General features: G+C 48.7%; 1 protein-coding gene across 1 annotated transcript in view; it reads right to left on the minus strand.

Moving 5' to 3' along the window:
- Positions 1 to 23,126, minus strand: part of DROSHA (drosha ribonuclease III) — a 168,150-nt gene that overhangs the window by 129,091 nt on the left and 15,933 nt on the right. Inside the window, exons 9-11 of the mRNA XM_056854571.1 lie at positions 22,762 to 22,833; positions 15,867 to 15,948; positions 11,738 to 11,812 (exon numbers count right to left, since the gene is read on the minus strand). Coding sequence (XP_056710549.1) covers positions 11,738 to 11,812; positions 15,867 to 15,948; positions 22,762 to 22,833 — 229 coding nt within the window. The remainder of the gene's footprint in view (positions 1 to 11,737; positions 11,813 to 15,866; positions 15,949 to 22,761; positions 22,834 to 23,126) is intronic.

Below are 23,126 nucleotides of genomic sequence, written 5' to 3' on the forward strand. Positions count from 1 at the left end.
AAAAGCAGTTCACACCTTCTGGTCTCAGGCGCCAGGCCTGATTGCCCCTAGTATCTTCCCCCCCGCTGTTCTTCCTGTCAGTACTCCCTCAGGCCGATGCGGCCTTGGAAGTGTGATAGCTTCACCAGACATCCTGGGACTCGTCTGATGTTTTGTATTATGCCAAGCTTGTAACTTCCCATAACAATAAGTGTGAACCCCAGTGCCCCAGTGCCCTGGAGTCAATATATTCTGTAAACCCGAATAGCCCCTCACTTGCAGCTTTCTACCTGTGCCTGTCTCATCTCCTGATGTCTTCAATAAATCCTTTGTTTCTTTATCAACGTCTGAACATTTGATTTGGAGAAGTAAACTCAGAGAGAGGGGATCTCTCACATTAAGCTGCAAGTCTTGCCTCTCGGACTGCTGCTGTACCTTTTGGGACAGAATGCAAGGCGACGAGGAAAACACCCCTACTACCCCTGACGCACCGAATGAACCGGTGGTGCCGGAGAAACCGGACCCCAAGGAGGAGGGTGCCAAGCCAAAGAAGCCTAGGGATCCCATCCCCGACCAAGGCCGGGACGGACGTCCCCGAGGACTTTTTAACAATTGGCTGGACTCCCCCAAGGGTTGGTCTCTCTCCCGAACCGCGGCGAAGGATCGCCGGTTGGCCTTCCCCAGCACGGGACTCGAAGGGGACCCGGCACGCAAGGAGGCCCTGATGGAGGAAGAACGCAAGCAGTGGCAGGAGGATCGCCAAGCTATGCAGGAGCAGATGGAAACCATGCAGCGGGTGATGGGTGAGATGGCAGCGGCCCTGGACGCGCTGAAAGTGCAACCGCCCGTCGGCAATCTCCCGGACGGAGCACCGGCAGCCCCTCCCGCGCCTCCTAGCCTCCCGTCCCGTCGGGACCTGAAAGTCACGTATGACGGTTCAGGGGACCAGTTGACCTTTTTCATGGTCCAAGTGGACATTTTTATGCGAGAACAAGGCCGAACCTTCACCTCCGAGGAGTCCCGAGTGCAGTACGTGGCTTCCTTACTGCAAGGGGAGGCGGCCGCCTGGATGGTGTTGCAGTACGAACTCCGCTCGCCGGTGCTGCGAACCCTGGACGAGTTTATGGTAGCACTCCGAAACCGCTTTGAGGACCCGACTCTGGGAGAGCGGGCTAAAGCCTCCCTGATGCAACTGCGCCAAGGGACCAAGTCGGTGGCGCAGTATGCAAGTGAGTTCCAGTCACTGGCCAGCCGAATCCTGGACTGGAGTGAGGCCACTTTGGTACAGTGTTTCAGGGAGGGCCTCAACCCGGACCTCCAACATTGGGCCTTCATGCAAGGGAACCCCCCGGATGTGGAAGGTTGGGTTCGCCACGCTGCCGACATCGAGAATCGCAAACAACTTTTGACCTTGTCCAAACAACGCATTGGACGAGACCCGAGACCCCGGAGCGACCGGGGCCGAGACTTCCGACTGGGGGGCAGCGGGGGTCCCTCGGCTGCTGAACGCCGCAAGCGTTTTGAGACCGGTGTCTGCCTGACCTGCGGAGGTAAGGGACACTTTGCGTCACAGTGCCCCTCTCGTTCGGGCCGTCCCAACCCCCCACGCCAAGCCCCGACTGAACCACAGAAGGCGACTGCCGAGGACCAGCCCCGCCGCAGGAGCAGACCGCCGGGCCGACGTTCCGGCGCACCCTCCGCTCTCCATGCGCGCCCCCAGGACGGAGCCTCCACTTCTACTGGCCCGACGGGGTCCCGGATTACAAGTACCACTTTTGATTCGGACGGGTCCCCGACCGCCACCACTCCTTCCCCCTCTTCCAGCGAGGAGGAAGAGTGGGAACAGCCGGCAAAAAACGCCGTCGGTCTGCTGTAGAGGGGGCTCCGCAGCAGACCGCCCCTGTTGTTGTGCAAGGAGCTCCACCGATGGTAAGCGCCCAAGAGGACAATGTATATGTGCGTGTTCACCTTTCCCTACCCAAAGGGGGTCCCAGTTTAGAATTCCCCGCTTTGGTTGACTCGGGGTGTGCCCGCACCATGATTAGTGAGGACACAGCCAAGAAACTGGGAGTCCGGCGCAAGCGGCTTCCGGGACCCCTCCGCTTTTCCCAAATGGACGGGAGTGATTTTAAACGGGGCCCGGTGACCCACAGAACTGCAGCCGTGATTATGTCCGTGGGGGAACATTGGGAACGCCTGTATTTTACCATCGCCCCTATAGTAACCCCGGTGGTATTAGGGATGAACTGGCTACGGGGACACAACCCGTCCATCGACTGGGTCGAACGGGTGCTCTCGTTTCCCGAAAACCCCTGTAGTTTACATGACAAGGAACGGGTTGTCCGGTCTCCGGCCGCCGCTGTGGTAGGGTCTTCCCCCCCCGCCACCGTTCCTCCTCAACTGCCCACTGAATACTCGCAGTTTGCGGACGTCTTTGATGTTAGGGAATGTGACGAACTACCCCCCCACAGAGAGACGGACTGCGCCATCGAAATTGTGGGGGAAGGCAAACTGTCTAAAGGGAAGGTTTACCCCATGAGCCCTAGTGAAAAGGCGGTGTTACGGGACTATCTGGATGCCAACTTGGCGAGGGGTTTCATACGCCCTTCCAAGGCTCCTTATTCGGCCCCAGCCTTCTTTGTGAAGAAAAAGACGGGAGATTTAAGACTGTGCATTGACTTTCGTAGGCTAAACGCCGTCACCCAGTCTAACGCTTACCCTCTCCCTCTTATTCCCGACCTTCTAGCACAATTAAAGGAGGGCCGAATCTTCACCAAACTGGACTTAGTGGAAGCATACCACCGCATTCGCATTAAAGAACGAGACGAACCCAAAACAGCCTTTTCCAGCTGTTTTGGGATGTTTGAATACCTAGTCATGCCTTTCGGACTTTCGGGGGCTCCCAGTGTGTTTATGCAATTAATTAATGAGGTTTTGCATGATTTGCTGTTTCGGGGGGTGGTGGTATTTCTCGATGACATCCTTATTTACTCTGAAACCATGGAGGAACATGTGCGCCTAGTGCGAGAAGTGCTCCAGCGGCTGCGGGAGCACAAACTGTATGCTAAGGTGTCCAAATGTGAGTTCCACCAACCTTCCATTACATTTCTTGGGTACGTGATTTCCCACCAAGGGTTAGAAATGGACCCCGCAAAGGTCCAGGCGGTGTGGGATTGGGAACCCCCCACTACCTGCCGCCAGCTTCAGCAGTTTTTGGGATTTGCTAACTTTTACCGCAACTTCATTCCCAACTTTGCCCAAGTTGCGCTTCCCCTCACTGCCCTGTTGCGTACCAAGGACAAGGGGGCTAGCGCCGCGCTTCCCTCAGCCCGTCTGCAATGGTCCCCCCAGTGCCAGCAAGCTTTTGAACGTTTAAAGCTGCTTTTTTCATCCGAACCCGTTTTGGCCCACCCGGATTGCACCAAGCCTTTTGTGGTGCAAGTGGATGCCTCGGATGTGGCCATGGGCGGGGCCCTATTGCAGAGGGATGAAGGGGGGCGGTTGAGACCTTGCGCCTACTTCTCCAAGAAGTTTTCCCAGTCCGAAATCAACTGGGCTATTTGGGAGAAGGAGGCGGCGGCGGTCAAACATGCCCTCACCATATGGAGGCACTTTTTAGAAGGTGCCGAGCTGCCGTTTGAAGTGTGTACCGATCACAAGAATCTCGAGGCTCTCAAGGGAGCTAGGAAGCTCAACGCCAAACAAATTCGGTGGGCCCAATTCTTCGCGAAATTCCGGTTCACCCTCAAGCATGTCCCTGGCAAAGAGAATGCCCTAGCTGACGCTTTATCACGACTTCCCCAGTATCGCAACGATTTCGATCGCCCAGTCGACTCCCTGTTCACTCCTGAGCAGCGAGGGGAGGTTCCTAGCTTAGCCGTCACTACCCGGTCCCAAGCCCAACAACCTGACACCCCCCCTACGCTCAAAGGTATCCCGGAAGCCTTCCAACAGCGGCTCCGGGACGCCTCCTTACAGGAGGAGGAGCACCATCTCCTCCCCACGGGCTTGGAACGAACCAACACCTGGTGGGTGCAAGGGGGAAAACTATATGTCCCATCCTCCCTTCGTAAAGAGGTATTGGGACTTGTACATGGTGCCAGGTTGGCGGGTCATTTTGGTTTCATAAAAACTCTTCACCTGGTACGGAGGCAGTTTTGGTGGCCCGGTATGAGATCCGATGTAGAGCTGTACGTGCGCAGCTGCCCCACTTGCGCCACAGCCAAAAGACGGATGGGAAAACCCCCAGGGCTCCTCAAACCGCTTGAGAACCCCTCCCGACCTTGGGAAGTCATCGCCATGGATTTTATCACCGACCTACCTCCAAGTCGGGGAAAGACGGTTCTCTGGGTAATCACGGACCTCTTTTCCAAACAGGTCCATTTCGTTCCATGTGCAGGTCTTCCTTCAGCCCAGGGCTTGGCTAAACTGTTCGTCACACACGTCCTCAGGCTACACTCGATCCCGAGGAAGGTCCTCTCCGACCGGGGGGTCCAGTTTGTTGCCAAATTTTGGCGAGCCTTCCTGAAGCTAATGGGGGTGGAGGAACAGGGCCTTTCTTCCGCCTATCACCCCCAAACGGATGGTCAAACGGAACGAGTAAACGCGGTGGGGTAGAATGTTATTTGCGCTGCTATGTAAATTTCCACCAGGACGACTGGGTCGACCTGCTGCCATTTGCCGAATATGCGTACAACAATGCGCCTCATTCCTCTACCGGCTTTAGTCCCTTCCAAGTGATTTACGGGACGGAATTCGGTCCTTTCGGTTCCGCTCCCGTCACGCCAGAGCTCCAGTCCACCCCTGATCTTCAGGAGTGGATTCAGGTAGTCAAATCTACCTGGCCATGGCTGCTCAAGAATCTTGAGAGGGCAAAAAGCAAGTACAAGGAACAGGCGGACAAACACCGGTCTCTGGGATGGGAGCTTAAGGTGGGAGAGCAGGTCTATCTGTCCACTAAAAACCTCCGCTCTCTGCGCCCCTGCAAAAAATTGAGCGACCGTTATGTGGGACCTTTCCCCATTACCAGAGTAATCAATGAGGTTACCGTGGAACTGGAACTCCCAAAGACCCTCAAGGGGGTCCATCCAGTCTTTCATATAAGCCTCCTCAAACCTTATGTGCCAGCTCCCCAGTTCCACCCCCCTCCCGCACACGAGATTCCTACCGTGGTAGGGGGAGATACCCATTTGGAAATATCCAAGGTTTTAGATTCCAAATGGAAAAAAGGGAAACTGTTTTACTTTGTTCGGTGGAAAAACCTTGGGTCCGCTCACGACGAGTGGGTGGCCGCACCCCACATGGCGGCCCCTCGCTTGATCCGAGAATTCCACCTCGCTTATCCCGATAAGCCTCGCCCTCTCGAGAACCCTGGAGGGGGGCCTTAAGGGGGGCAGAATGTGAGGGTCTCTGTCTATATGTCTCTGCTTTCCATCACCTGCTTTTGCTTTGTTATCAGTGAACTCGTAAAAGCAGTTCACACCTTCTGGTCTCAGGCGCCAGGCCTGATTGCCCCTAGTATCTTCCCCCCCACTGTTCTTCCTGTCAGTACTCCCTCAGGCCGATGCGGCCTTGGAAGTGTGATAGCTTCACCAGACATCCTGGGACTCGTCTGATGTTTTGTATTATGCCAAGCTTGTAACTTCCCATAACAATAAGTGTGAACCCCAGTGCCCCAGTGCCCTGGAGTCAATATATTCTGTAAACCCGAATAGCCCCTCACTTGCAGCTTTCTACCTGTGCCTGTCTCATCTCCTGATGTCTTCAATAAATCCTTTGTTTCTTTATCAACGTCTGAACATTTGATTTGGAGAAGTAAACTCAGAGAGAGGGGATCTCTCACAGGTTATACAGTGCATATAGGATAAGATGACAGCTATGAGGGTCTGGCTCGTTAGTTGGCAATATAAGGCTTGGAAAAAGGCGGGTGATTATAGAACACACAAAGCATAAACAGAGCACACTTTCCCAGGAGTAGCGTTCTCAGGCTTTGGTATGTGAAGCTGTCCTTGAAGTCTGGACAGTTCAGCAAAGGAACAGAGGCAACAGAGAAACGGAGATAACAGCCTGACAGAGCGCCTGTGCGAAGCCTATCGACTGTATACCCCTTTCGACCCAGAGGCAGGAAACAACCAGCGTATGGTCAACACGGCTTTTGTTACCCAGTCATATCCCGACATAAAGAGGAAGCTTCAGAAGTTAGAGGGCTTTGCAGGGAAAAATGCAACTGAGTTGATGGAAGTCACCACCAAGGTTTATATGAACAGAGAAGTGGAAGACTGCCGTGAACAGGATCGGAAGATGAAAAAGAAGGCAGACCTCTTAGCTGGAGCATTGGGCACCCCACGGGCAAGGAGGGTGTGGTCTTCGGCTGCCTCCCCGTAACGGGCCAGCATGGCTCAGGATAGATCAGTGTGCCTACTGCAGGGAAGAGGGGCATTTGAAGAACGAGTGTCCCAATTGCTTGTCAATTAGCCGACCCCCCCAAGTCAGGAGCAGGGGAAGGGGGGCCCCAGCAGGGCGTGTCGGAGAGGGAAGATATGAGTGGGAAGAGGTAGCAGAATACGCCGGACAACTGGCCCTCCACGAGTACGACCCCGGACCTTCCCCCCACCTGATGAACTGGTTCCTCTGTTCCAAGATTGAAGCCGACCGGGCTCCATTCCCTTAGGTCCCCAGGAGCCTATGGTCAAAATGATGGTTGGGGGCCAACCCGATAATGTTATGGTTGACACAGGGGCCTGCATTCTGTAATTACTCGCCCGACGGCTCCACCCAGTAACCAAAGAACAACCATAATAGGAGCCACGGGAGTCCGGGCAGTTCATCCATTTCTAAAAAGTCGGAAATGCCACTTGGGTTCACATGAAGTCATGCACTCTTTCCTGTACCTCCCTGAATGTCCCGTGGCCCTCCTGGGATGGGATATTCTGAGCAAACTGCAGGCGACCACAAGTTTTGAGGCTGACGGCACTGCATCTTTGACTCATCCTCAGAAACCCACCACTTGTGTCCTTACTATGCCCTTGGTAGAAGAGGAGGGGGGGAACCCTGCCCCCCGATTTTGTAGATGTTCCCGGCGTGTGGGCTGAAGGAATATTCCACCAATCGTAGTTGCTCTCAAACCCGGGGTGCAGCCTATACATCTGCGGCAATACCCCTTACCATTAAAGATTCGTCAGGGAATTCAGAAACACCTGAACCATCTCTTGCAACATGGAATCCTGCGACTATGTCAATCTGCCTGGAACATGCCCCTCCTACCGGTCCAGAAACCAGGCACCGAGGATTATCAGACGGTCCAAGAGTTGCGGGCTATAAACCGCGCTACGGTTACTCTCCATCCTGTCGGCCAGAACCCATACGTGCTCCTGGGTCTCATACCAGCCTCTGCAATGTATTTTTCCATTCTGGATTTGAAAGATGCATTTTTTGTTTACGCTTAGCCCCACCCAGTCAAGAGTATTTCGCATTCCAATGGTCTTGGGGGGGGGTGATGGGACACGCTGCCGCCCCCCCGAGGGCAAGAACGTCAGCTCACCTGGTCCCGACTGCCCCAGGGAATCAAAAATAGTCCCATCTTTTTCGGAACAGCTCTGGCCGCTGACCTGGACCCCTTCTTTGCCCCTGGACCCCACATGGCAGGCACCTTGTCCCAATATGTAGATGACCTCCTTATTGCCACGGACACCCGCAAACAAGTTTGGCCGAAACGACCCGTTTGTTGCAACTGTTATATGAAGCTGGGCACAGGGTGTCCCAACAGAAGGCTCAGATTGCTCGGACCCAAGGGGAACTCTTTCGAGGCGCAGGGAAATCGTTTCGCTGACCGAGCAGCACGGCAGGCTGCTCTCCTGCCTGCAGCTGAAGCTCATGTCGGAGCCTTGTTCCCCGTGCCATTGTCTGAGTGGGAGCCCCGGTACTCCAGCGTGGAAGGGAAATGGTTTGATTCGGAGCCTGGAGCATATCAAAGTGATAAGTGGTTCCGCCTGCAGGATGGTCGTATTGTGGTACCCCAGGCTCTAGCCTCGACTGTCGTCCAAGCTTTCCATGAAGCCACCCACGGAGGGAAAACAGAGCTTACTACAGCCATTAACCCTGTGCTCTGTGTCCCCCGATTGGCTGCCCTAGCCCAGGCGGTGTGCCAGCAATGTGTAACCTGTGCCAAATTCAACACTTGGCAAGGACCCCAGAAGCCCCCGCTGATCCAATTCTCAGGAGGGTTACCGTTTCAGGACCTGTTGATTGACTTCACTGAAATGCCTAGGGCACAGGGAAAGAAATATCTACTGGTAATTGTCTGCTCCTTTACGGGATGGCCTGAAGCATATGCTACACGTGCTGAGAAAGCTACTGAAGTGTCAAAAATACTGCTGGAACAGATCCACGTCATGGAATCCCTGTCTCAATTGGATCGGAGAACGGCAAGGAGTTCGTGGCTACTATAGTCCAGAATCTAGCTTGAGCTCTGGACATCACATGGAATTTACATACAGCATATCGGCCCCAAAGTTCCGAGAAAGTGGAGAGAATTAATTGGACTCTTAAAGCCCAGCTGGCTAAACTCTGCCATGAAACTCAGCTGTACTGGCCCTCCTTGCTCCCCATTGCACTTTTCCAGATATACTGCATGCCCGGCCGCTGGGGTCTATCTCCCTTTGAACTGATGTACAGCCAACCACCCCCTCTTGCCCAGGACCTAAGGGGGGACTTACAGCAAGTAGGGGATTTAACATTGCAGGAGCAAGTGGTGGCCCTGGGAAATGCTCTGTCTTCTCTCCGTAGGTGGACCCAGTGGCACTCCACACTGATTTGCATACTGTGCAGCCCGAGGACTGGGTGTGGGTCAAGGAGTGGGTTAAGGAGACTCTCCGGCCGCGGTGGAGGGGTCCCTATCAAGTCCTACTTACCACCCCGTCTGCAGTTCGAGTGGCTGAAGTGAAGCCGTGGGTTCATCATTCGCATATAAAACCAGCACCCCCGGTGGCAACTAGGTTTACCCAGAGCTGTCAGGTTAACAGTTTTGATCCAGAACATCCCCTGCGAATTCGGTTAATCGCCTCCCTTGCTCCCCACCTGCCAGCCCGGTAGGGGACCACAGGCAACAAGACAACCGGCCTGCTCTAGTCACTCCAGACGCTGACTAGTCTATGCACGCCCGAAGATGATGGGACATCAGTTAGTGGCTTTTATGTTTTACATAGGCTTGCCACTTGCAAATCCGGATATGGGACCATGGGCGACTAACAAGTGGTTGACTAAAATCAGGGAAATAGCCCAAACAGTGAATAAAACGAACTGTTGGGTCTGTAGCCATATGCCCGAAAAAGCCGGAGAAAGGGTTTGCCTGAAAGAGCGCATCCCCTAAATATTACTGAATGGCAGAAATTGTGGGAAGGGGGGACCATGCGCTATGCATTCTTGAATCAGACGGGTGGGAGACACTCCTTAATAGGAGGAACCATTCTTGACACAACCCCAGTCTGCATCCGGCACCAAAATAGCTCGAGCAACACCACCCAACTGGACAATTACCCTGCTTGTAAAGAAATTTTCGATACCACTTCAATCTGGCCAGTCAACCAGAATATTACCAATTACGAATGTAATCATAGAATTTATGGAAATCGCACAGGTAACGGATCCCCATGTAACTTGATCAGTACCTGGATAAAAATGGCCATGGACCCTGAAGGTCTCTTCACGACAGGGATATCAAAAGGGAAAGTCCTACCCATACCCCTACGGGGACTCTGGTTGTTGTGTGGGCAAAAAGCCTACAAGACAATTCCCCCTCATACAACTGGTACCTGCACCATTGGGAGGGTAGCCCCTGCCCTCCAATTCCATAACACCAACCACATGCCATATCACTGGCCGCAACCCATGTGCTGAGTCCGGTGATCCCCAGGTTTGTCTCCTTTAAGTCACAAGGTTGGAGAGGGGTTCATGAGGGGATTTTTCCCTTGGGCGGGGGCAGGGTTGAACTATCAGGAGTTGCAAAAGCTGAGCAACTGGACAGAATGGATGTTCAACAATAACATCAAAGCCCTGAACAAACTTAATGAAGAACAGGGCTAAATGTCAGGCCTAGCCTGTGCTGTGTACAGAGAATGCCAGGCATGGTCTGACAGAGGATGTTGTGCTTTCTCCAGGTGCTGGCCAAGGTCAGCTCTACTGCCAACTATTTGTTTTGACTCTGTGAGAATCTTACCTCAATGGGAGGGGGGTTGCCATGGCATCCTGAATTGTTCTATGCTCTCTGATATAGGCCCTGCACCGTGCTTATAGTTTTCATTAGTGCCAACTTGACTTTTAGCTGCTGTAAACCTGTAGATCTTCCAATAAATCAACTCTCTTTTGGACTACTCGTCTGCGGATGTTTGTTTATGGGATTATCACGGGACAAGTGCTCACACCAAATCAGAAATGTTGTTCTGATGCAAGAAGCATCAGACATGGTGTTCACTGCCCAGGGCGGGGTAAGTCCAGCAGTCAAAGGACAATGTGTGTACATACAGGATTTTCACGTGGACATTAATAAAACTGCATAGCATGGCCTGAGCTACCGCTGATCATGCCCGGGAGTGAACTGAGGGAGGAGGATGGGAATTTGAAGGTTGGCTGGGTGAGTGGTTTGCTGGGATAGGAGGGTTGAAAACTTTGGTCATAATGGTAGCCCTTTTGGTCCTAGGATGTGCATTGTTACCATGCATACTGCCGTTAATAAGCAAGGCGTGGCAGTCCGCGATGGAAGGTATGGTGGAGCGGAAAACAGCAACCGGCCTCATGTCCCTGGCATGGCCATGGAGGTTCAGAGGGGCAGGAGTGTTAATCAAGTCCTGCGCAGGGACTTGTATCAAAGGGGGGAATTTAACAGCAGGGGAAAGGTCTGATTCCATATAAGACAGCTTCATGTGTTGAGACAGTAGGGGAAAAGTCATGGTAAATGATAAGGGAACCGGGTGAAGTGCTGTTCTCCTGACGCTGTGAAACTACCAGATAAGCTATACAGGCACCGAATGTTGAAGTGCCACGTCTTAACATGGAACTGGGATAAAAGTTGTTGCCCCAGTACAATCGGGGCTCAGTCTTTGTGCTTGTTAATGCAGGCTGAGCTGCAGCTGCAATAAAACTGTGTTCTCGATTAACGGTCTCGGGTCTCTCTCCTCCTCGAACCCCCGTTTTCCCGCAACAGTCTAATGAATGCTATCTCAACAGCGACAGCCAAAGTTCACTGAATAATAAACTGATCCAACAGGAGGCCAGACTAAATTCTGGTTTCAATTCCTCATAGTAAACAAAATCCATTTCCTGTTTTTGCATTTCTATGTTCACAAAACCTTTGTTCTTTCAAAGAATAACAGCTATTTTTATATTTACTTTGAACCTTGACATTTACTGGTTATTGTTGCTTTTTATGAGAGAGTTATCTGCTGAGATGAAAGTGTGTATTTCTCAGAAAACACATCAGAATCTAAAGTGTCATGACTCTTGCATGCTTAAAGAAATTCTTAACAGAGTACAAGTGACTAAATGCTACTCCATACTCCCCCACCCACCAAAAATTCCTTAGTCATGTAGGACTAGAATTTCAGACAACGACCCTTCTTTTTTCTATGTGGAGGACATTCTTCTCTACGGAGTTTTTTTCTCATCGTCCCATCAGGGCAATCAGAAGTAGTCTGGCAAAGACACAAGTCTAGAACCTCATGGAGAAACAATCCAATGTCTAGTTTTCATACCAAACAGGTCTTACCTGGAAGAAACCTCACGAAACGTGGCATGAAGTGAAATCGGGGACATGAAGCATCATTGTTTTCTGATGGAGGACCTTAAATAAAGAAAATGAACAGCAATTCAAATACAGATAAGGGGTTTAATCATTACAAATTCCAGAGAAGTAGCCATGTTTGTCTGCTGGAGCCAAAACAACAAAGAGTCTTGTAGCAAATTAAACACTTAACAAATTTGTTCTGGCATAAATTTTGAAGAGCCTAAGCCTTATCACATATGCCAAAGTGGGCTTTGGCACATAAAATTTTATGCCACAAGAAATGTATTCGTCTTAAAAGGCAAGATTAAAGTTGAAGCCCTTATTAAAACCCAAACTGGAGGATATTTACAAACAGCACGTGACCTCTCAAGAGGAGTTTGTGTGAGATCTCAGCAGCCTGCATAAAACGGAATCCTCAGAGCAGAGATTAGGCGGTACTTGAAGAACCGGAGGATTTCTCAGCCGACGCCTTTCTAGACATCTCCCAACCCTTTTCAGATCACCCAGGGGGCTGGGTTTCGTCCCAAGGGTGGGAGAGGTTGATGAGGGGCAACCTTGTCGATAGCTTCCAGGGGGCTTTACGCCTCACACTTCCACTGAAGCCTCATCAGAGCCTGTGACTGGTATCCTAAAATCCTCTAGACTGTTCCGGAAGGATTCATAAACCACCAAGGGCAGACCATTTTAACCAGAGGCCCTCTCACGAGGGATGCTGGAGCCACATTCACCTTGGCTTTAAGTCAGCAGTGGTCAGTCCATGGTTCAGAGCAAATCTCCTGAAACCAAACCTTCTCTCAAAGGCTTAGTGCAAAAGATTTAAGTCCAAGGTGTGACCTCTTTCATGTGTTCTCTCATGATTTGGGAGAGAACCAAGGCACTCAAAGAAGCTATAAAATCCTTGGCCGGTCCCAGCGAGTGTTCACTGGCTTATTTTAGAATCATAGTAAACCAAAAAATGTGTATTCAAACTTGGTGCATGCCACAGTTGCATCATTCATGCAAACAAAACATGCAGTATTGGGCCCAGAATTTATTATCCAAACGAATTGGGGGAGCGGGGTGTGTGAGAGATAGGCAGAGAAAAATTATAATTAAGACTGTAGCCTAATGGCTATGGAGATGAGTGTCAAAGCATATGGACAATACCTGTAAAATTCTCATAGTGTAATCCTGACCTGACAAGACTTCTAAACCAGAGGGTTATACTCTGCAGAAATCTTTGGTTTATCCCCCATGATTGATGCAGAATAAGTCAGGCAAAAAATATTCTTGCAAAAAAAGCCATTATGCAAATTTCTTTAACTTCAACAATTGTTGAAGGCCACAGATGAGCTTGGCGGGGGGGGGGGGGGCATAATTTGGATCGGCCTGGTGAGGTTGCCCCTCAGAATAATTTCTTTTGAAATGCACAATAGCCCTGATGGCACATTTTTTTGAAAATGCTTTCTTCCTATGCTACCATTTTAATTAAAATCTTTAGGCAAAAATAACAGAAGAAGAAGGCACTTAGAATCTGTCTTTCAGGCTGCGCTGGAGAAAAATTAAGCAAAATTCCATCATAATTAATTCAAAAACTTGCTCTGAGGAAACACATTTGTTAACAAAACAAAGGTAAGCATACACAACAGAATCCTCAAACTTGTCATCCTTACAAGGGAAGCATTTGCTTAAAATAAGTCTTCAGAGACAAATCAAACTCCAAGAGAAAAGCTATAGACCTCAGCTTAACACTTCTCTGGGGGGGAAATCCTTTGTTTTTGTGAAAGTCTGAATGGGAAAAAAAAAAAAGGCCTGCGTGATTTGTACATTTTTATTGTGTCACAATCCAAGGAACATTTCTAGCCCAAATGACAGCTTGCTGCCTGTGACTGGTTACATGACACCCATACAATTTACTGTATTGTACAACAGCCACATGCACCTTCCGTCTGCGAACACCGTGGTGGTGACGCTTTTGTCTGGAACGATAATAATTCATTGTGCACACCTTATGGGCTGTGTCAGAATAATTAATCATGCTGGCTGAGGTTTCTCCGCAGGTCCCCCCCCAACCAACCAAACGATGAAGAACTTACAAAGGGACGTGGGCAGACTGTTCTGAAGCCTCAGTTGTAACAATGCCCCAACTGACAGCAAAGAAACCCTCTCAAGGTAACGGCCTGGCAGACCTTTGAGTATGTGCATATTTTGCAGACAGCCACCCAGAAAGCTATGCACCAGCTCAACGGGGCTCCCAAACAGGAACATCTAGCAACTCACCAAATCCTCCAAGTTCTCACTTGCATTCTGGTTTGGAAAAAGTAAAAGAACGACAGGAGTCCTGGCTTGCGGCTAGGGTTGCCAGGTCCCTCTTCGCTACTGGTGGGAGGTTTTGGGGAGGAAGCCTGAGGAAGGCGGGGCTTGGGGAGGGACTTCAATGCCATAGAGTCCAATGGCCAAAACAGCCATTTTCTCCAGGTGAACTGATCTCTATCAGCTGGAGAACAGTTGTAATAGCAGATCTCCAGCTAGTACCTGGAGGTTGTATACAGTAATAGTATGAGGCTCTCAATGCTTATCAAAATGCTATATTGTACTTGTTACAAACATGTGGTGAATACGTACAGTGTCCAAAATTACACAATTCTATACAGTGTGACAACTAAGACAATACAAAACATAAAGACAGAGAAACGAAGTAGCTATATCTCTTTGCTACAATAGTATCAAAATGAATTATATTTCAGTTCAGTTAATAACTTTTTCTTTTCTTTTATAAATTTTGTTTCAATCATGGAACATGGAAGGAAGCATATTGAAAAAAATGGAAACGCTGTCCGGACGAACAATCGCGCTTTCACTACCAAAGGCAGCTTCTTCAGCCAATAGCTTCACATATATTGTTGTTCCTTATTTGCAATCAATTAAGGTATAGAATTATTCAGTGGTTCAGGTTCTCAGTGCGCCCGGCTGGCTGCTAATCTGTTTGTTGCTGTACTCTCCAGCTAGTACCTAGAGGTTAGGAATCAAAATAATGCACTTGTATAGCTAACAATAAAAGCTCAGACTCAAACTGAAATGCAATTAGGTCTATTCAAAGGAACAACCTTAATTATAAGAATAAATACGTGCTCAAAGAGCAAAAGACAAAAATCAAACAAAATTCACAGTTACAGTATCCCAAAGGTAAGTATAAGTATACAATTTCTCTAAAAGGTAAGTCGAGGTATAATAGGCCAAAAGTCCAAACATCCAACTGGTAAGTATGCACAGGCAACGGAGTAGTTATAAACCGCAATGGGCTTCCGGTAAAGTCCCCATTTCATATTCTTTTTTCAAGCTTCAAATGTTTCCGTGTGCCAATAACCCTTATGGGAAAAGAAGCTTGTAAGCTTGCAATTAAATATGGACAGCTTTGGTAAAGCGTCAGGAGGCACAGCCAGCCATAAAACGGCTGCCGAAACTTACCTTCAGTCACACAGGGAAGATCCTTGTGCAGATGCCAAAACAACGTTTTTAAAAACCTGCACAGCCAATGGCCAATCAGAAGCCTTGCTAGGGGCAAAAGCCCCACCTGACCCCACCCGCTTTCTAAAACATTTGGCAGGCACCAGGAAGGGTGCTGGCTGGAGCCGTGGAGTTCACGTACATCATGCTGGGGACCCTGGGCTATGTATATTCTCCAAATATGAGAATCCAAAGAGAGAAAAAGGTCTGGTCTCATTTCTTTAAAATTCCGCAACACACACACACACACCCCTCAAGACCTCTGGGAAGTGCAAAATCCTTGGGAAGCAGGATTTTATCTCACTTGTGCTAAGGTTTGAGGAGAAACAGGAGTTTCATTCTCCCCATTTCCCCGACCTGGATAACCCAGGCTAATCCAATCTCATCAGGTCTCGGAAGCTAAGCAAGGTTGGCCCTGACTAGTATTTCAATGGGAGACCTCCAAGGGAATACCAGGGTCATGATGCAGAGGCAGGCAATGACAAACCACCTCCAAATGTCTCTTGCCTTGAAAATTCTACAGGCTCAGCTGTGACTTCACAACAATAAGTAAACGTATGTTCACATAATGTATACACATACACAATACTAACAAAGCAATATATGTATAAAATCAGGCAGTTACCTATAAGATTCCAGTCGTATAGTTCTAGAATATCTTTGAACAGATACGAAGAGAACAATTCCAGCCCTCTAACACAAAAATTCTGTAAAACAAAAGAAAGACAATGTAATGCCATACAATACTGTCAACAAACGAGCAACATCCCAAGATCATAACAATGCTCATTCTGAGGGCTGAAGCAGTTTCCAGCTCTAAAGGAGAACAAGTTTCTAGTCCTCATGCCTGTGAAGATAAGCTTGCGTGGCGGATTCCTGAGAACCTGGAGCCAGGGCTCAGAAGCTCTTCACCCTTCTCCATGATTAACAAACACAAAAGGTGTGTTAAGTGCTGTCAAGTTGCTCATGGCGACCCTTTGAATCATAGAATTGGAAGGGACCTCCAGAGTCATCTAGTCCAACCCCCTGCACAATGCAGGCAATTCAAAACTAAATCCCCCCACCCCGCCAGTGACCCCTACTACATGCCCAGAAGATGGCCAAGATGCCTTCAATGTTCTCCAAAGCATCCTATCCTTAACAACCTTGCTCAGGTCTTGCAAATTGAGGTGCCGTGGTTTCCTTTATAGAGTCCATCTCTTGTTGGGTCTTCCTCTTTTCCTGCTGCCTTCAACGTTTCCTAGCATGATTGTCTTTTCCAGTGACTCTGGTCTTCTCATAATGTGACCAAAGTACGATAGCCTCAGTCTAGCCATTTTAGCTTCTAGGGTCAGTTCAGGTTTGATTTGATCTAGAACCCACTGATGTTTTTGGAGGCAGTCCACGGTATCTGTAACACTCTCCTCCAACACCCCATTTCAAAGGAATCTACTTTCGACACAAAATAATTTTTATCAAACAAGAAAAAATATATGCAATTTCATCTATCTTGCTTGTGTTACACAGAAGACAGAATTTAGCTTTTCTTGGTACAGAAAATTGAGTCTGTTTTAGCACAACATCCCTATTTATTTTAAATGAACAGCCCTGCTTATCCATTATCTGTTCAACGCTGAGAAAGTTCAACCACAGTCGACATAAGAAGTGCCCGGCCATCTAGTCCAGCATCCTGTTCCACACAGTAGCAAACTCGCTGCCCTAGAGGGTCAACAAACAGGGCACAGAATAATAAAAATGCTATTCCAGAGGCACCTGTCACCCTCTAAATTGGCAAAAAATATATCAAGGGGCTAAAGGGGATTGTTGGATATGTGGAGCAGCTAATGCAAATTGTATACACTTATGGCGGGAATGAAGCAGAGCAGTAGAATACTGGAAGATGATTGCTATGGTGATCTCACAAGGTATAAAGAGTTACCACTGTCCCTTAAGGTTTTCTTGTTGAATTAGGCGGATTCTCTTCCGAAAGAAGTCCATGAATTTGTGCTTAATGCAGTAACATCGGCAAGGTTAATACCTGCCCAAATTTGGAAGAAAAATATAATCCCAAAGGAGGAGGGGCTGGAGAAGCTGTCAAGAGTGGGTATGCGTCTGAGTAAACTAACCTGTCTTTTACATGGCCAAAAGTTTGAAAGGTCTTGAAAAATTGGATGTTTTTTGACTAGAATGTTCAGTTAGTTTGTGCTGGTATATTTTGTTGTTGATACATTTAGCAATTTCTGTTCTAGACTCTTATATTGTATTTTATTTTGTTTTAATAAAGTAAATTAAAATTTAAAAAAAATCAGGGCACAGGAGCCTTGTCCTGATGTTCCCTTCTAATACTAGTCCTGTTCACATGTTACACTGAACACACCAACATCCTGCCTATACATTTGTAGAAAGAACCAACGTGCGTTCACTTTGCAAATGAAACCGGGGTCCAGCATCTGGATAAATGTGGGACTTCTAGCACACATTCAGCTGAACATGCATTGAATATAACATGACGAGGAGGAAGAAGCAGAGAAAGAAGAGTTGGTTTTTATATGCCGACTTTCTCTACCACTTAAGGAAGAAATAAACCAGCTTACAATCCCCTTTCCCTCCCCTCCCCACAACAGACACCATGTGAGGTAGGTGGGCTGAGAGAGTGCAACTAGCCCAAGTTCACCCAGCTAGCTTCGTGTGTAGGAGTGGGGAAACAAATCTAGTTCACCAGATTAGCCTCCGCTGCTCATGTGGAGGAGTGGAGAAACAAACCAGTTTCCCCAGATCAGAGTCCACCGCTCCAAACCACCACTCTTAACCACTACACCAACAAACAAAAAATAGTTTTTATCAAACAAGGGGAAAAAAAATGAAATTTCATCTAACTTGCTTGAGTTACACAGAAGACAGATTTTAGCATTTCTTGGTACAGAAAACTGGTTTGGTTTTAGCACAACATTCTTGTTTAGGTATTTTAAATGCACAGCCCTGCTTATCCATTATTGTGTGGAGGAGTGGGGAATCAAATCCGGTTCTCCAGATCAGAGTCCACTGCTCCAAACCACCACTCTAAACCACTACACCATGCTGGCCCAATGTTCATTACTCATTGAACATATGAAGAAAAATCAAAAGTGTACCCTGCATACAGATTGTACCTGCATTCACTGTAACTTGTAAACAAGGCTACTGTATTGAGGGGTTTACAGCTTCTGGAGGCGGAGGTTTCCCTTTAGCCGCTGATGGACTTCTCAGCGCCCTATTAGTGTTGGTGTCAACCTTGACTACAGATAAGGCCAGCAGAGAACATTCAGAGGAAATGCATCTTGGAGACTGGAGGCGCCAGTTAAGGGGAGAACACGACTCTACAGACGGCTCCCAGCCCCTTAAACACATCTAAGAGGTCAGCACCTGTGAGTTCACAATGGCAGCCATAGGTTTTTTTGTTTTTTTTTAAAACATATTAACAGTGACAAGTTCACATCTTGTGATCAAATCCTATGTACCAGACTAAGGCTGCCCTTAGTTACGTTCTTTAATGCTGTGGTGCGGTTCTTCATTCCCTTTTGTTGTCTTTCATAGCTTTTGAAGTGTTGATTTTGCTGTCTTTTACAGGCACCTGAAGCAACAAGCAGCTGTCTTATGCTGAACGGCTGGTGGATCTGGCCCCTCACTGACGGGCAGCAGCCCTTCCGGGTCTCAGGCAGGCATCCTGTCCACAGCCCCGATACAAGAAATCCTTCTGCCAGAGACGCTGGGGAACCTGCTGTGCGTAAAGCACGCGCTCTTCCACTGAGCTAGTGTTTCCCCCAAAAGCTCTGCCACCACGGTACAGACAAAACAGGTGCAGTAAGCCTTTGCCTCCTGCCCCTTGCGCTTCAGTCCAAGCACGTGCACCGTCCCCATGCTAGAATCTGTTACCCCACAGACGTACAGAGGCGACCTCATGATCCTGCATGTGCTTGAACTGACAGCAAAGAGCTACTCCAGCGCTATTCCCCTGAGCATGGATGGCCACAGCAGCACGTGCGCACATCCGAATCGGCCCCAAGCAAATCCTCACAAAAAGCAATTCAGCGCATTGGGGAGGGGATGTGGTTCTGTGACAAGAGCGTCTCCTTCGCATGCCATGACATCCCAGGTTCAATCTTCAAATAAAAAGAACAACTAATAGGTGTTTTGAAAGACTTTATCTAAGACCCGGGAGAGCCCCTGCCAGTTAAGGCAGACAACGCTGATCTTGATAGACCAATGGCTTGACTCAGGTCTAAGACGGCTTCATGCGGATCATGAAGAAATATCCATATGAAAAGTCTAAATCCAGACTGGAGGCAAAAATTATGAGTTCAGGACAATGCTGTAAGTTATAGCGTGCCAAAAGCCTTTCACCAGAATAAGCGGGAGGGATGATATGTGTGGAAAAAGAGGACCTCTCTCATAATTCTCCTAGTCCAGCTTGTCCTAGCTAAAAGCTGATAAATTACCATGGGTGCTGTAGCAAGACACTCTCCCAGACACAAATCAGTAAATCACAAATTGGGGATTATTGTCCTTTAGAACAGGCAAGGAAGAAAAGCCATAAAAATGTATGCACTGGTTTGGAAAGAAACTATTCCAATTAAACTGTATATTCTCCAACCAGATGTGACAGGACTAAAATACAAATAGTGTCACTCTGGGTTATTACAGACAAGCATCTGTACCTGTAATATTTCTCCCTTTATACATCCATACACACAGTCAGTCACATCCAAGTAAGACAGATGGACGGACACTGACGCACAGTAAAACCACTTGAGGGGCTGCAGACTGGAATCTATTGGGAAAGGAGGAAATTGGTGGCAGAGCATGTGATGTAGGCATATAAGAAACAGCCTTATACTGAATCAGACCATTGGTCCCACTAGGCTAGGAGTCCCCAAATCTTTTGAGCCTGCAGGCACATTTGGTATTCTGACAAAGGGTGGGGCACGCAACTACAAAATGGCTGCAGCAAGAAGGGGAGTGAACCACAAAATGGCTGCCGCAGGAGGTGGAGCTAAACACACAGAGGAAGCAGAAGTGCAGGGGAGAAGAGGGGTGATTTTAAAAATAAATTGGGAAAGATGGATGAGGGAGAAACCAACTCTGAGGTAGCAGCGGAAACAATGTTATTTTAATCAGATCTCCAGTCAGAAGCGTTGATGGGAAAAAGGCCTACTTGACCTCACCCACTCTCTAGAAACATTTAGAGGGAGCCAAGAAAGGTGTTGGTGAGCACCATGGCGCCTGCAGGCAATTATCGTTTCCTCGGATTGGTAGCAACTCTCCAATGGTTCAGGACTGAATTATGTATTTCACAGCAAATACAAAGATTCCCAATCAAATGTTAGCACTGAATGTAGTAAAGGGAGATGAAGTAAAGTGACAAAGGGGGCAGGTTTACCTTTCCCCACCCATTGCATTTTAATCCCCCCTCCATTTTTTCCTGCTTGCCCAGAAAACACAACTGGGAATCTGGGACAAAGTGGGGGGGGGGGGGGCAGTGACACCCACAAGCCCACTCACTAGCACCCAATCCTCTACTGAGACGTACTTCTTTACAGAGTAACTAACTTGTGGAATTCAGCATCACAGCATGTAGCAAAAATTACTAGTTCAGTCGGCTTTACAAGGAGACTCAACAAATTCACGGAGAACAGAACCATCGAAGACTCTTATCCATAATGACCTGATGGAACTAGTGTGGTGTAGTGGTTAAGAGCGGTGGACTCTAATCTGGAGAACCGGGCTTGATTCCCCACTCCTACACATGAAGCCTGCTGGTTGACCCTGGGCTAGTTACAGTTCTCTCAGAACCCTCCCAGCCCCACCTACCTCTCAAGGTGTCTGTTGCGGGGAGGGGAAGGGAAGGTGATTGTAAGCCAGTTTGAGACTTCTTTCAGTAGAGAAAAGTGGGGTATAAAAAACCAACTCTTCTCTCTTCTCCTTCAGAGGCAGCAACACTCTGGACAGTGGTGTCTGAGGGACAGTATCAGAGGCAGGCCTTCAGCTCTGTTGGTGGGCCTTCCAGAGGCTTCTGGTTGGCTGCTGGGTAGAACAGGATGATGGAGTGTTGACCATCAGCCTGCCCCAAGAGGGTGGCTCTGGCGAGAAGAAGGCCCAGCTGCGCATGCACCCTCACCTGAGCAGTCTAGAGAGAGTCAGAACCAGCAGGAGTCTCTCCTACTGTTTCTTAACCCCCTTCGCACTCCGGCCCAGACGAGAGAAATCTTGCCTCTCCTTCCCACCTCAGACTTTTGTATAGGGCCGTGGGGAGTGGGTTGGTGACCAATACAAAGAGAACCCGCTTGGCAAACCAAGCCAATCTTTGTGCTTCCCTGGGGAAGGGTAAAGCAATATCCTCCTATCAGCCATTCGTCCCTACACACAGTTTACACATTAAACAGCAAACACAAGCTTGGAAATGTCATGTCCTCTTCCCCACCAGCAGAGCTTCTTGGGTCAGTGGGAAGGCTTCCTTGTGTTAGATGAAAGGACTATGACTAGTGGAACGGAGCCACAGGATACAACCCTACATAGTTAAACTGTGGAACTCCCTGCCCCAGGATGTGGTGATGGCTGCCAACTTGGAAGGCTTTAAGAAGGGAGTGGACATATTCATGGAGGAGAGGGCTATCCATGGCTACTAGTAAAAATGGATACTAGTCATGCTGCATACCTATTCTCTCTAGTATCAGAGGAGCATCCCTATTATATGAGGTGCTGTGGAACACAGGCAGGATGGTGCTGCTGCAGTGGTCTTGCTTGTGGGCTCCCTAGAGGCACCTGGTTGGGCCACTGTGTGAACAGGCTGCTGGACTTGGTGGGCCTTGGTCTGATCCAGCAGGGCTGTTCTTATGTCCTAATGTTCTTTCTCACTTTTATCTTCACAACAACCTTGTGAGGTAGGCTAGGCAGAGAGAAAGTGCCTGGCCCCAAAGTCATCCAGCAAGCTGCCAAGGCAGAGTGAGGAGAGCCATATCTTAGCCTGGCTCTCCAAACACAACACTGTGCTAGAAATGCATTGGAATCAGCAAGCAACTAAAATTCAAGGCCAACCAGGGATGCCAGCTGCCAGGTGGGGCCTACGGACCCCCCTGTTAATTAGAGCTCAGCTCCAGACTACAGAGATCAGTTCCCCCCCTGGAGAAAAACAGCTGCTTTGTAGGGTGGACCCTGTGGCATTGTACCCCACTGAGGTCCCTGCCCTCTCTGGCTCCACCCCCAAATCCCCAGAAGTATCCCAGCCTGGATCTGGCATCCCTCCCCCCCCACCCAGTGGCAGAGGGGGGTGGGAGACCTGGCAACCCTAAGGCCAACCCTTACAAATGCATTCACTTTGCTTTTTTTTTTAAACTCCTTCCTGTATTCTCTTTTTATTTTGGCATTCCAGAACTGCACACTTTTTAATCACAAATTCTCACCCAGCCCCACAATCTAGGCAGAGTCTAGGCACAGGGCGCAATCTAAAATGTCTGGACACCTCACCACGCAAACAAATGTCTTGAATAACCTGTCCCAGAACTTACTTCGGGCGTCATCTCCTCAATGAAATGGATTGTATAATCGATGTTAAATCTGATGACTTTACACAGAGGAATCTGGAGACGGGAGGGGAAAAAAGACGGAAGACAGGTTCAGCTTTAAGTGAGATGCACCTAGCACCCTCACGGTATCTTCCGCAGTCTTCTGGTACATGATCAAAGCTATTTAAATCTTCAAAAACACAACCTTGTGACTACTAGCTGGTAACATATATACATATAAATTATATGGAAAATGAACAGAAAGCACTGAGCAAACACTGCCCTCTACTGGAGACTGAAGGAAGAACTAGAGAGGCTTGCGGGAGAAAACGGCATTTCACTGGGAACAGGAAATTCTGTTTAGGCCC

The sequence above is a fragment of the Euleptes europaea genome, chromosome 8, assembly GCF_029931775.1.
Source record: "Euleptes europaea isolate rEulEur1 chromosome 8, rEulEur1.hap1, whole genome shotgun sequence".
Lineage (NCBI taxonomy): Eukaryota > Metazoa > Chordata > Lepidosauria > Squamata > Sphaerodactylidae > Euleptes > Euleptes europaea.